General features: G+C 42.3%; 1 protein-coding gene across 6 annotated transcripts; it reads left to right on the top strand.

The window, feature by feature from the left end:
* The first annotated feature begins 939 nt into the window (after nucleotides 1–939).
* On the top strand, nucleotides 940–13,222 carry rxrga (retinoid x receptor, gamma a). Of its 6 annotated transcripts, none has more exons than XM_063017250.1 (10): nucleotides 940–972; nucleotides 3,843–4,051; nucleotides 4,209–4,332; nucleotides 5,301–5,480; nucleotides 6,314–6,477; nucleotides 7,965–8,094; nucleotides 9,031–9,163; nucleotides 9,297–9,388; nucleotides 10,296–10,404; nucleotides 12,856–13,222. In XM_063017250.1, the coding sequence occupies exons 2-10, from the start codon at nucleotides 3,860–3,862 to the stop codon at nucleotides 13,001–13,003; spliced, it is 1,272 nt and encodes a 423-aa protein (XP_062873320.1). In that variant the 5' UTR covers nucleotides 940–972; nucleotides 3,843–3,859; the 3' UTR covers nucleotides 13,004–13,222. The 6 variants fall into 6 exon arrangements, with proteins under 6 accessions (XP_062873320.1, XP_062873319.1, XP_062873318.1 ...); XM_063017249.1 differs by lacking the exon at nucleotides 940–972 and adding an exon at nucleotides 2,440–2,481 and having other exon boundaries at nucleotides 3,846–4,051; nucleotides 10,299–10,404; XM_063017248.1 differs by lacking the exon at nucleotides 940–972 and adding an exon at nucleotides 2,440–2,481 and having other exon boundaries at nucleotides 3,846–4,051.
* Nucleotides 13,223–13,434: the final 212 nt, after the last annotated feature.

Below are 13,434 nucleotides of genomic sequence, written 5' to 3'. Positions count from 1 at the left end.
CACTCTCCCTTACACATACACACACACACTCACCCATACACACTCTCCATTACACACACACACGCTCACCCACACACTCTCCCTTACACACACACACTAACCCATACACACTCTCCATTACACAAACACACACACACACCCATACACACTCTCTCTTACACACACACACACACTCACCCATACACACTCTCCCTTACACATACACACACACACTCACCCATACACACTCTCCATTACACACACACACGCTCACCCACACACTCTCCCTTACACACACACACTAACCCATACACACTCTCCATTACACAAACACACACACTCACCCATACACACTCTCTCTTACACACACACACACACTCACCCATACACACTCTCCCTTACACATACACACACACACTCACCCATACACACTCTCCATTACACACACACACGCTCACCCACACACTCTCCCTTACACACACACACTAACCCATACACACTCTCCATTACACAAACACACACACACACACCCATGCACATTCTCCATTACACAAACACACACACCCTCTTTTCTACACACTCTTCCTTACAAGCACACACACACACACCCATGTACACTCTCCTACACACTCACACACATTGTCTTAAACACTTCACACATACACACTCACCCTACACCACTTATACACACTCGGCCTAAAACTCCTCTTTCTAAATTGTCTCTCACCCGGTAGTTAGTAAGTTAGTAGTTAGTAAGTTAGTAGTTAGTAAGTGTAACCGCTGCTGACTCCTGAATAACCTTCCTCCACAACACCAGCTCACCCTTAAATGACCCCACATGGTGCAGGGGGGGGGGGGGGTGCAGGGGGTCTTCAGCCTTTCATCAGCCTTGCAGGGACTCATCGGCTGGAATTCGGTGAATTTCTTTCTTCTCAGATTGCTTCAAGCTGGTGGCGCTCTGCAGATCGTCCAGCACATATGGACATACGAGCGGTCAGTAAAAGTAAAAAGTGTGGTGAATAAAACTGAAACCAAACAGAATTATTAATTTAATAACATTTTATACACTCTATAGTTTAAAAACAGCAGCAGTTTATGTATATATATATATATATATATATATATATATATATATATATATAATTTTTTGTTACTGTAAGAACATTTACTATATTTTATTTGTTATTTACAGGGAACAAATCAATCAATCAATTATTTGTCTACTATAAAAACAATAGTTTGAACAAAATGTTTTTATTTAACTGTTTATACATGACCTAAAAATGTAAAAAATATATTTCTTTATTTGGAATTATTTGTGTATTCATTATTAATTGTTATATTTTGATATTTTAAATAAATATTTCCTTGATTTATTCATTCATTAAAATGATTAGACAGCAGTCGTCATTATTTAATTAATTATATTTAATGATTTTTTTATTTATCATTGATTTGATAAGTCAGTATGATGTATTATTTGCCTAATTTAACCATTTATTTATTTATGTATTTATTTATTATTTTTTATGTATTTATGTATTTATTTATTTATGTATTTATTTATTATTTATTTTTTATTTATGTATTTATTTATGTATTTATTCTTTATTTATGTATTTATTATTTATTAGTTTATTTATTTATGTATTTATTCTATATTTATGTATTTATTATTTATTTATTATTTATTTATGTGTTTGTTTAGGCATTTATTATGTATTTATTTATGTATTTATTAATTATTTATGTACAACGATAAAGTACTCTGGCCCACTACTGCTGAGATTTGAGGACCCAGGGTTCCAATCTCAGTGATGATATCATTCTCAGTGCGCTCTCAGTGCCGGTCACAAGCCCAGATAGAAACAGCGGTGTTGCATCAGGAAGGGCATCCGGTGTAAAAAGTCTGGTATGACGACCAGATCTGCTGTGGCGACTCCTAAATAGGGAGCAGCTAAAACAACTAACCGTTGGGTGCCAGGAAAACACGGGGGGCCAGGTGGAATGCACCATAAACCGTGCCAATGTCCTCATGCCTACGCTGCACTGTGGCACCCGGTGACAGTTAAGAAATCCAGTGCATGAATCTAATAATCTTTTCACCCCCTGAAGTTTTAATTGGTTGTATTTATTAATCATTTACTCATTTCACTAATTAATACGTTAGTTTATTTGAATTGTAGTTATTTATTGATTTGTTGATCAGCATGTGAATGGTGGTGTAAGGAACACTCAATGCACCGGTGTGAACATTAAACAGTAGTGGATTCCTCTGTGTGTGTGTGTGTGTGTGTGTGTATGTGGGTTGGGATAGGCGCCCTCCCCTGATTCCCCTCCTTCATCGCTGTGTGTGGTGAGCAGAGCCTCCTCAGCAGGACACACACCCACCCACCCACACACCCACCCACACACCCACCCACACACACACACACACAGAGTTACAGTGGATCTGATTACACACACACATGCAGATGGATCAGATCGAGTTCATGCGTCTGAGTGAGTCGTCCTGCTTTTCTGATTTCTCTCTGATGTTTTTCTGTTATGTGTGTATGTATGTATGTGTGTGTGTGTGTGTGTGTGTGTGTATGTGTTTGCTGTATGGATTGTTGATATGCACTTTGGACCAGATGGCCATAAATCCAGCGCACATCACAGGACTGTGTACTTGTGTGTGTGTGTATGTGTGTGTATGTGTTTACGTGTGTGTGTGTGTGTGTGTGTGTGTGTGTATTGCTGAAGCGTGCAGGTGAACGAGACTCTCATGCAGGGGTGAAAGGTCGGCGTTTTTACTGCGCTTTACAGATTTATGGCTCAGCGGTGTTTGCTCTCACTGGTTAGATGCTTTCTAGAGAGTAAAAATGCTGCTGCTGTAGTGTGGGTGCTGCACAGCAGCGAGGCTCCTGGAGCCCTGGGTTCAATCCTCCTCTGAGGTTCCTGGGCTGAGTTTGAGAAGTTTTGCCTGTAAAACTTTCCTATCTGTGGATGTGTGAGGGACCGACTCTGTCCTGGAGGTTCTCCTGTCCTGTGTCCAGTGTTTTCTGAGCAGAACTCACAGTTTCCACTAGATTTATTAATTCATAAAAAATAATTATACAGCAGCCATCATTAATGCATTCATTTCAATTTAATGATTTATTTATTTATGATCCGTTTGATTTTATTTTAAAATTAAATGTACAGTATATACCATTTGCCTCATTATATTTAATTACTTTTATATTTATTTATTTGATTTGGTTTGTGTCGTTCTGTTCTGTCTTGTAGTTATGTTCTATCTCTAGTAGTTCTGTGTCATCTCTTGTAGTTCTGTGTAGTTCTGTTCTGTCTCTTGTAGTTCTTTGTGTTTCTTGTAGTTCTGTGTCATTTTTCTGTAGTTCTGTGTCGTCTCTTAAAGTTCTGTTCTGTCTCTTGTAGTTCAGTGTCGCCTTTAGTTATGTGTTGTTATTTTGTAGTTCTGTGTGTAGTTCTGTTCTGTCTCTTGTAGTTCTGTGTCATCTCATTCTTTGCATCTCTTGTAGTTCTGTTCTGTCGTTCTGTGTTGTTCTGTAAAGTTCTTTTGTAATTCTGTTCTGTCTATTCTAATTCTTTGCATCTCTTGTAGTTCTGTGTCGTCTCTTGTAGTTCTTTGCGTCTTTTGTAGTTCTGTGTAGTTCTGTGTCGTCTCTTCTAGTTCTTTGCGTCTCTTATAGTTCTGTTCTTTCGTTCTGTGTAGTTCTGTCTCATGTAGTTCTGTGTAGTTCTGTGTCGTCTCTAGTAGTTCTGTCATTCTTTTGTAGTTCTTCGTAGGTTCTGTTCTGTCTCTTGTAGTTCTGTGTCATTCTGTGTCCAACTGACCTTCTGTTTATTGCTCTTGACAGCAGGTTCTTCAGTACAGATGAACCACAGTCACCCGAGGACTCCTCACTCCCATCCATCCATGCTAACACACCTCCACTCATCCGTCATAAGTGGCCTGGCATCACCCTACTCCATCACCACCTCATCACCCTACTCCATCACCTCCTCATCACTGGGCTCCATCACCTCCTCCGTGCACCCTACACCAGACATGGGCTTCAGTCCTCAGGTAACACAACCAACACCACTTTGTGTAATCACTGTTGTATTATTTGTATTAATACTGTTGTATTATTATTATTATTATTACCATTGTATCATGGTGTATTGTATAATTTACAGATGATTCATGATTATTTACAGTACTGATTTGATTTCTCCTGTAGCTAAACACACTGGGCACCACAGTGGATGTTAAACCTCACGAGCAGATGAATCAGAGCTACTGCTGTATCAGTCCTGGTTCTCTGTCCAAACATCTCTGTTCCATCTGTGGAGATCGATCATCAGGTAACGTCTGTATGGCCTGGTACACAATCACAAACACCTTAAATTAATAGTTAGAAGAGGTTTACACATACTTGTAGCCATGAAGTGTGATTTTTGGTGTTTAGTAGAGCTGTGTTTGGGTTCTGAATGACGTGCAGCTCTGTGTTATATTCTACACTCGTTTCTACACTCACTGTCCATTTTATCAGCTCCACTTACTATATAGAAGCACTTTGTAGTTCTACAATTACTGACTGTAGTCCACCTGTTTCTCTACATGCTTTGTTACCCCCTTTTACCCTGTTCTTCACTGGTCAGGACCCCCACAGGACCACCACAGAGCAGGTATTATTTAGGTGGTGGATGATTCTCAGCACTGCAGTGACACTGACATGGTGGTGGTGTGTTGTGCTGGTATGAGTGGATCAGACCCAGCAGCACTGCTGGGGCCTTTAAATACCGTGTCCACTCACCGTCCACTCTATTAGACACTCCTACCTAGTCGGTCCACCTTGTAGATGTAAAGTCAGAGACGATCGCTCATCTATTGCTGCTGTTTGAGTCGGTCATCTTCTAGACCTTTATCAGGGGTCACAGGACGCTGCCCACGGGGCGCTGTTGGCTGGATGTTTTTGGTTGGTGGACTATTCTTAGTCCAGCAGTGACAGTGATGTGTTTAAAAACTCCAGCAGCGCTGCTGTGTCTGAGCACAACACACACTAACACACCACCACCATGTCAGTGTCACTGCAGTGCTGAGAATCATCCACCACCTAAATAATACCTGCTCTGTGGTGGTCCTGACCATTGAAGAACAGCATGAAAGGAGGCTAACAAAGCATGCAGAAAAACAGACGGACTACAGTCAGTAATTGTAGAACTACAAAGTGCCTCTATATGGTAAGTGAAGCTGATAAAATGGACAGTGAGTGTAGAAACAAGGAGGTGGTTTTAATGTTATGGCTGATCGGTGTATATGTATATTTTAGGGAAACATTACGGAGTGTACAGCTGTGAGGGGTGTAAAGGTTTCTTCAAGAGGACGGTGAGGAAGGACCTGACGTACACGTGCCGCGACAGTAAGGAGTGTCTGATAGATAAACGTCAGAGGAACCGCTGCCAGTACTGCCGTTATCAGAAATGCCTGGCAACGGGCATGAAGAGGGAAGGTAAGGTGGCACCGACGCTGCGGTACATCAGTATCACATCAAAATCTATTAAAATATTAATTGGATACGAACCATATAGACACTGTACGGACAAAAGTATTAGGACACACAGCTTTGGAATGAACTGGAACATCAACTGAGGCGTTCTCGACCAAGCCATGCAAACGCTCTTTTAAATTAAAGGGCACAAATTCCCACAGACATGTTTCAAAGTCTGGAAAGAAGCCTTCTCACAGGCTGAAAAGATCTCTGTGTTTTAATAGCATTTATTGTTGAAATGAGACGTCCGACAAGATCATGCTCGGGTGTCCAAATACTTTTGGCTTTATACTAGGGATGTAACGATGCACCACAAGACAGTTAAAAATTTATTCACACGTGTAACGATTCAAATGGGTTTACATGTATAATGAATCGATATTCACTTTAAACTGCAGAGGGCGCTGGCGCTATTCACCTCGCCTGGTTGACGTCACTACAGGGTTGCCAGGTTCGGAATTTTCCAGCCAAACAAGGAAATGTGCAGCATAGTTTTGCATAGTTTGTACCTACCTCAGAAATAAAAGGACGTTCAGTATTTAGATAAATAAAAGATAATCACAAATACAGTATTTTATTGTATTTTTTAAGAGAAATAATAAAAGGAAACTTTGTCATAATTTGTCTTCAATTTAATTTTGTTTAAAAAAAATCGGGGAAAAATCATATCGTGAACCCAGTATCGTGAATCACATGGCATTGTGAGTAGAGTGTATCGTTACATCCCTACTTTATACTGTTTCTTATGGTTTTAATGTCACTGTGTGTGTGTGTGTGTGTGTGTGTGTGTGTAGCTGTGCAGGAGGAGCGGCAGCGCGGCCGAGATAAAAACGATAACGAGGTTGATTCCAGCGGCACTCTGAATGAAGACATCATGCCGGTGGAGAAGATTCTACACGCTGAATTAGCAGTGGAGCCCAAAACTGAAGCGGACATCCAGACTAGCGCCGATAACATAGTAAGAAACCAAGTAACTAGCGTCTCTTTTACTGGAGTTAGCGTTTATCCTCACCACGTCTCTGCTTAGGTTAGGGTTTCACTCATTAACCTTTAATAAAATAGTAATAACAGCTCCGCCATCCGGCTGGACCGGGCAGCTACATGAACAACGATTGGCTGGACCAGGGTTCCTCATAACTGGTGCAATTACGACCTCTGCTGGCTGAAGAGTCGAGGAATAATGCTGATCAGGGTGTGGCTCTCTGTACACAAGGCTGATCCGCATATGAACTCGCCTCGGGCAGGTGAAAAGATGCAGTCGGCTACTGCGCATGTGTCAGAGTTGCGAGGCTTCTCAGTCAGCAGAGGAGGGTTGTATCGGTAAAGGTAAAGCGTAACGCAATCAGGGTAATTGGATACGACTAAATTAGGGGAGAAAAATGGGGGGGATAGTAATAAGTGATAGGCAGTAATCATTTGATTCTAAATGATGCTACCTGGTACTATACAACTATTCCACTCCTGAGTGTTTACAACATGCACATAGGACACCTGAGCATGAGCTTGTCGGACACCCCATTTCAAAAGCAAATGTGATCTTTCCAGCTTTGATATCGGCCGCTCTTCTGAGAGGGCTTCTCACAAGACTATGGAGTATGTCTGTGGGAATTTGTGCCCATTCAGTCAAAAGATGACAGCATTCTGTGGCTGGGTTGGTCAAGAAAGCCTCAGTTGTTGTTCCGGTTCATTCCAGAGCACTGTCACCTCACAGCAAGAAGGTCCTGGGTTCGATCCGCAGGCAGGGCGGTCCGGGTCCTTTCTGTGTGGAGTTTGCATGTTCTCCCCGTGTCTGTGTGAGTTTCCTCCGGGAGCTCCGGTTTCCTCCCACAGTCCAAAAACATGCAGGTTAATTGGAGACACTGAATTGCCCTATAGGTGAATGGGTGTGTGTATGTGTGTGTTTGCCCTGCGATGGACTGGCGCCCCATCCAGGGTGTTACTGTGTGCCTTGCGCCCGTTGAAAAGCTGGGATAGGCTCCGAGCCCCCCCCCCACGACCCTAACTGGATAAGCGGTTAAGTGAGTGAGTGAGTGTTCTTCATGTCTTTATAGACCTCGCTTTGCTGGAACAGAAAAGGTCCTTCCCTAAACTGTTGCTGCAAAGTTGATAGCATATGATTTCCTTTATATAATTAATTTATTACACCTGTTAGCAACTGTTGTGGCTGAAACACATGAATTCAATAACTGAAAGGGGTGTCCCAATACTTTTGTCCATATAGTTAAGGGCTACTGAGTCACAGTCTCTCACACACCTGAAACTAAGAGCATCTTACTTGAGTATTAGATCCCATCAGTCCTACTCTTAGAGAGCGTGATCGTCTGGTTCCAGGCAGGTGAAGATCATGTCCTCAGGTCGTCCACATCAGTGTTTCTCATTTACACTTAGAAAACCCTAACGCACACTTCTCTGTAACGCTTGTGAACACATCCCGCTCTCTTCCAGAACAACGACCCCGTCACCAACATCTGTCAGGCGGCGGATAAGCAGCTGTTTACGCTGGTGGAGTGGGCAAAGCGCATCCCACACTTCTCACAGCTACCTCTAGATGACCAGGTCATCCTTCTGAGAGCGGGTCAGTAAAGGAGGTGAAGTTTGGTACGCTGGTACACTACACTTCATGGCCGAAAGTATTCGGACGCCAGACCGTGAGCTTGTCGGACGTCCCGTTTCAGAAACAAATGGTATTAAAACAGTGACCTTTGTCGCTCTTCTGAGAAGCTTCTCACAAGACTTTGTAGTATGTCTGTGGGGATTTGTGCCCATTCAGTCACTTGTATGGCATATACTTTCCTTTATATCACTGATGAAACACATGAATTCAGTAATTGACATTTACATTTTTGACATTTAGCGGATGCTTTTATCCAAAGCGACTTACAGTAGTGTGACAGTATACTGTCTAATCAATCGAGGGTTGAGGGCCTTGCTCAAGGGCCAAACAGTGGCAGCCTGGCAGTGGTGGGGCTCAAACCAGCAACCTTTTGATTACTAGTCCAGTACCTTAACTGCCCTAATCAGCAATTAGAAGGGGTGTCCCAATACTTTTGTCTATACAGTGTATGTTGAGATCTAGTGATTACAAACTAAACATTACATCGAGTGATGTGTGACATATACTGTACATTCACTGTCTGTTTTACCACTGCTTCATCCTGGTCAGGGTCACAGTGGGTCTGATTCACTGGGTGAAAGGCAGGAAACACCCCAGACGAGTCACCAGCCACACACACACACACACACACACACACACACACACACACACACACACACACACACACACACACACACACACACACACACCTTAGGCCAATATCTAGTAGCTCCAATTAACCTGACTGCATGTCTGTGGGAGGAAACCGGAGCACCCGGAGGAAACCCACACAGACAGGGGAGAACATGCAAATTCCACACAGAAAGGACCCTGGGAATGTGCTACCTACTACACCACTATGCTGCCCACTGTAAACAGAATTAAAAGCAGTGTGTGTGTGTGTGTGTGTGTGTTCAGGCTGGAACGAGCTCCTCATCGCATCGTTCTCTCATCGCTCGGTGTCGGTGAACGACGGCATCGTGTTGGGTTCCGGTCTGCATGTCCATCGCAGCAGCGCCCACACTGCAGGAGTGGGATCTATATTCGACAGGTCTGATCCACACACACACACCCACAGTTATTTTTTTACTCTCTATTTTAATTGTCTCGCCTCTGTCTGATCAGTGGTGTGTGTGTGTGTGTGTGATGTGGTGTGATCGATGTGTGTGTGTGTGTGTGTGTAGGGTTTTATCTGAGCTGGTATCTAAGATGAAGGACATGCAGATGGACCGGACAGAGCTTGGCTGTCTCAGAGCCATCGTTTTATTTAACCCAGGTAAAGACGCTACGTTTCATTATTAACCGTAAATAACACTAAACTTCATCATATGGCCAAAAATATGTGGACACCTGAGCATGAGAACGTTGGAATAACGTTGAGCATGGAAGTTGGAATTGACTTAATGCAAAAGACCTGGGCAATCAGGGTCCTTTCTTTGTGGAGTTTGCATGTTCTCCCTGTGTCTATGTGGGTTTCCTCCAATAAATCCAAAGATGGGCAGTCAGTTCAACTGAAGCTACAAAAAATTGTATGTGTATGACCTGTGATTAGGGATGTAACAATACACTCTACCCACGATGCATTGCGATTCACGATACTGGGTTCATGATACGAAGTATTAAAACAAAATGAAATTGAACACAAATTATGACAACGTTTCCTTTTATGAGTTCTCTTTAAAATCCTGTATTTGTGCTTATCTTTTATTTATCTACATAATGAATGTCCTTTTATTTTTGAGGTAGCTACAAACTATGCAAAACAATGCTGCACATTTCCTACATAAAATAAATAAACAAATAGTACAAGAAAATTCCGGCTGGAAAATTCCAAACCTGGCAACCCTGTAGTGACGTCAACCAGGCGAGGTGAATAGCGCCAGCGCCCTCTGCTGTTTAAAGTGAATATCGATTCATTATACATGTAAAACGATTTGAATCGTTACACATGTGAATCGATTTTTAACTGTCTTGTGGTGCGTCGTTACATCCTACCTTTCACCCAATTAATAAGACCCACCGCAACCCTGATCAGGACAAAGTGGTTGTGAAACAGTGGTTTGGTTAAACATCTAATCTCAATAACTGTGAGGTGTCGACATACTTTCGGCTGTATGGTATGTTTTATTTTTGTTGTATGAGGTTTTACTGTATTTGCAGTGATTGTTTTTAAATTGGACCAGTAGATGCTAAAGGATTATCCAGCGTGTGTAAGGTGGAGGCGCTCAGGGAAAAAGTTTATGCCTCCCTGGAATCCTACACCAAACACAGATACCCCGAGCAGCCCGGCAGGTGAGACTCGATCATACTCACGTACAGGTGAGGTCAGGTGTTCACGCACACTCACCTCGGGATTTCAGTGATGTTTAGTGTAGTTGCAGTAGACACTAACACAATCACACTATTGTTATCCGTTAGTCTTCTTCTTCTTATTATTATTATTATTACGAGACATCAATGCCGTTCCAATTCTAAATCGTCCGGCCTATTGATGACACCGCGGCTTGTAAAGGGTGTCCCAAAATTCACGCAAGATTTGAATTTGGCGCCATTTGTGCGGTAAAGTGTTGCCAACGAAAAAAAAGACAGCGTGACAGCTCACAGTTCAGGGTTATTAAAAATGGAGCGCTACACGAAAGAACAACGCGTTTTCATTGTTGAGCAATATTTTAAAAATAATGAAGGTTTGGCAGCTACAGTTTCGTACAACATATGGTCAGAATAGTGATTTAACTTCATTTCGACAAAAGAGTGCGTATGTGCCAGCAAAGCCGTGGAGGCCATTTACCTGATATGCTATTCCATACATAACCCTATACTGTATACCTTATGAATCAATTAAAATTTTTTATTAAAAACCTGTGTTTACTTCTTGCGTGAATTTTGGGACACCCTATATATAGCTTTTAGATACGCACACCCTCTCACCCACCACGCCCGTTTTCATACCTAATTTTTGCCCCTTTTATTTCCATTAATGTTTTGCATTTTTGAGATATCAACGCCGTTCCAACTCTAAATCGTTCGTCTCAGAGATGACACTGCGACTTGTATACAATTTTTGGATACGCTCACTTGCCACACCCGTTTTTTTGCCACATTCACTTCCATTCATTTGGGGCGACACGGTGGCTAAGTGGGTAGCACTGGCGCCTCACAGCAAGAAGGTCCTGGGTTCGATCCCCAGGTGGGGCGGTCCGGGTCCTTTCTGTGTGGAGTTTGCATGTTCTCCCCGTGTCTGCGTGGACTTACTCTGGGAGCTCCGGTTTCCTCCCACAGTCCAAAGACATGCAAGTGAGGTGAACTGGAGATACTAAATTGTCCATGACTGTGTTTGATATAACCTTGTGTGAACTGATGAATCTTGTGTAATGAGTAACTACCGTTCCTGTCATGAACGTAACCAAAGTGTAAAACATGACGTTAAAATCCTAATAAACAAACAAACATTCATTTTTTTACATTTTGAGATATCAATGATTTCGAGATATTTTTCAGTGATTACAAAATTGCCACTCAGCCACTTAGATGATGAATTTGATTATATACTGTATATACACACTATATGACCAAAAGTATCTGGACACCTGACCATGAGCATAACCATTTTAAAAACAAATAATATTAAAACAGAGCAACCTCTGTGTGATCTTTTTAGCTAGAACAACAACCACTCTTCTGAGAAGGCTTCTCACAAGACTTATCATCCACTCATCCACCCTACAAATCTACCAGTTCATCCATCCATCTATACACCCACTCATCCAACTATCCATCCATCCATCCATCCATCTACCAATTTGTTAATTCATCCATTTACCAACACATTCATTCATCTGTCCGGCATTTGATCATGATGTGGGAGACAATTTTCAACCCTCTGACAATAAGACAAGTCTAATTCAGGACCTCACAGTAGATGAGAGCACGTCTGTGAAATGTTCATGCAGTAGATGTTTTACTGAAGCTGCAGTTAGAAGTCTGTCTGATCTCTTTTTGTTCCCATCAATCACTATCTAACGTTCTAACATTTAATAACATCTTTACTTATAACAGCACTATACGTGTATGGGCAAAAGTATGCACATCCTCTCCTCACGTGCACAAAGCAAGGTCCACAAATCCCAGTGCATATAGCACTTCTATACCACCTGAACCACACCCGCTCAGGCCGCAGGATGGCTGCAGACTGTCAAGCACCCCCCACACATGCACATTATAGCGGCGTAGCTTCTTATTCACCGGCCACCAGTCCAATTATGCCTATTAGACGCCTGGCCAAGTCATTAGCACAGCTGAGATTTGAACTCGGTCACTTCAGACCAATTGTTTTAGAACAGGAGCCTACATTCTGGTGTCCATATAGTTTTGAAAATAGGGCATGAAATCTCCTACAAGGAAGAAACTGTTTGGTTGCTGCAGCAGTCTGTTGGGCACATAACTAACAGATACCCCTAGGGGTAATTTAAAGCAGCTAATCCACCTACTGCATATATCTGGGTGGTGGGAGGAAACTGGAGTAATCAAATAAGACCCATAGACAGCTAGAGCACACTAAACTCCTAACAGACAGACGAGGATTGAACCCAGGTCCTTAGGACTCTGGTGTATGGCACTCAAACCACCTGCTGTGCCAACATGACGCTCCTCTACTGTATATGTTCCACATGTTTATTTGGCTGGATCCTCTGAGATGACCCCATATTGAGGTGCTGACCCAAACTTGTGTTTTCTGACCTGCAGGTTTGCGAAGCTGCTGCTGCGACTGCCCGCTCTCCGTTCCATCGGCCTCAAGTGTCTGGAACATCTTTTCTTTTTTAAGCTCATCGGTGATACGCCAATAGAAACGTTTCTTATGGAGATGCTGGAAACCCCACACCAGATCACATGATGCTACTTCTTCATGTTTCCCACAGCTCACTTTGGCATGTTCTTCTTTTGTACTACAGTGCAAATAGAAAATGATTTTTATTGCTGTTGTTAGGAAATGAAGATGATTGTAAATGTTGTAAATATGTTTAAAGGTTACACCAGTGAGAGATCTCACATCACTACAGCTCACTGACGATTAAAAAAAATGTACAAATAATAAAAACACACCTTAAATGACTATGTGAGCCATTTTGTTTTATTTATTTTATTTTTATTTATTCAACCCAACACTGCTGGAGTTTTTAAACACCTCACTGTCACTGCTGGACTGAGAATAGTCCACAAATCAATAACATCCAGCCAACAGCGCCCCGTAGGCAGCGTCCTGTGCCCACTGATGAAGGTCTAGATGATGACCGACTCAAACAGCAGCAATAGATGAGCGATCGT

The sequence above is a fragment of the Trichomycterus rosablanca genome, chromosome 20 (assembly GCF_030014385.1).
Source record: "Trichomycterus rosablanca isolate fTriRos1 chromosome 20, fTriRos1.hap1, whole genome shotgun sequence".
Taxonomy (NCBI): Eukaryota; Metazoa; Chordata; class Actinopteri; order Siluriformes; family Trichomycteridae; genus Trichomycterus; species Trichomycterus rosablanca.
The sequence above is the reverse complement of the archived record's forward strand: the minus strand, read 5'-3'. Positions and strand labels throughout refer to the sequence as shown.

What these genes read in the sequence shown, in the direction of transcription:
- rxrga (XM_063017246.1), top strand. Translation starts at nt 2,448, where the DNA reads ATGCAGATGGATCAGATCGAGTTCATGCGTCTGA. An exon ending in GGTCATCCTTCTGAGAGCGG is followed by an intron (nt 8,095 to 9,030) that starts GTCAGTAAAGGA and finishes GTGTGTGTTCAG; the next exon opens with GCTGGAACGAGCTCCTCATC. An exon ending in TACCCCGAGCAGCCCGGCAG is followed by an intron (nt 10,405 to 12,855) that starts GTGAGACTCGAT and finishes TCTGACCTGCAG; the next exon opens with GTTTGCGAAGCTGCTGCTGC.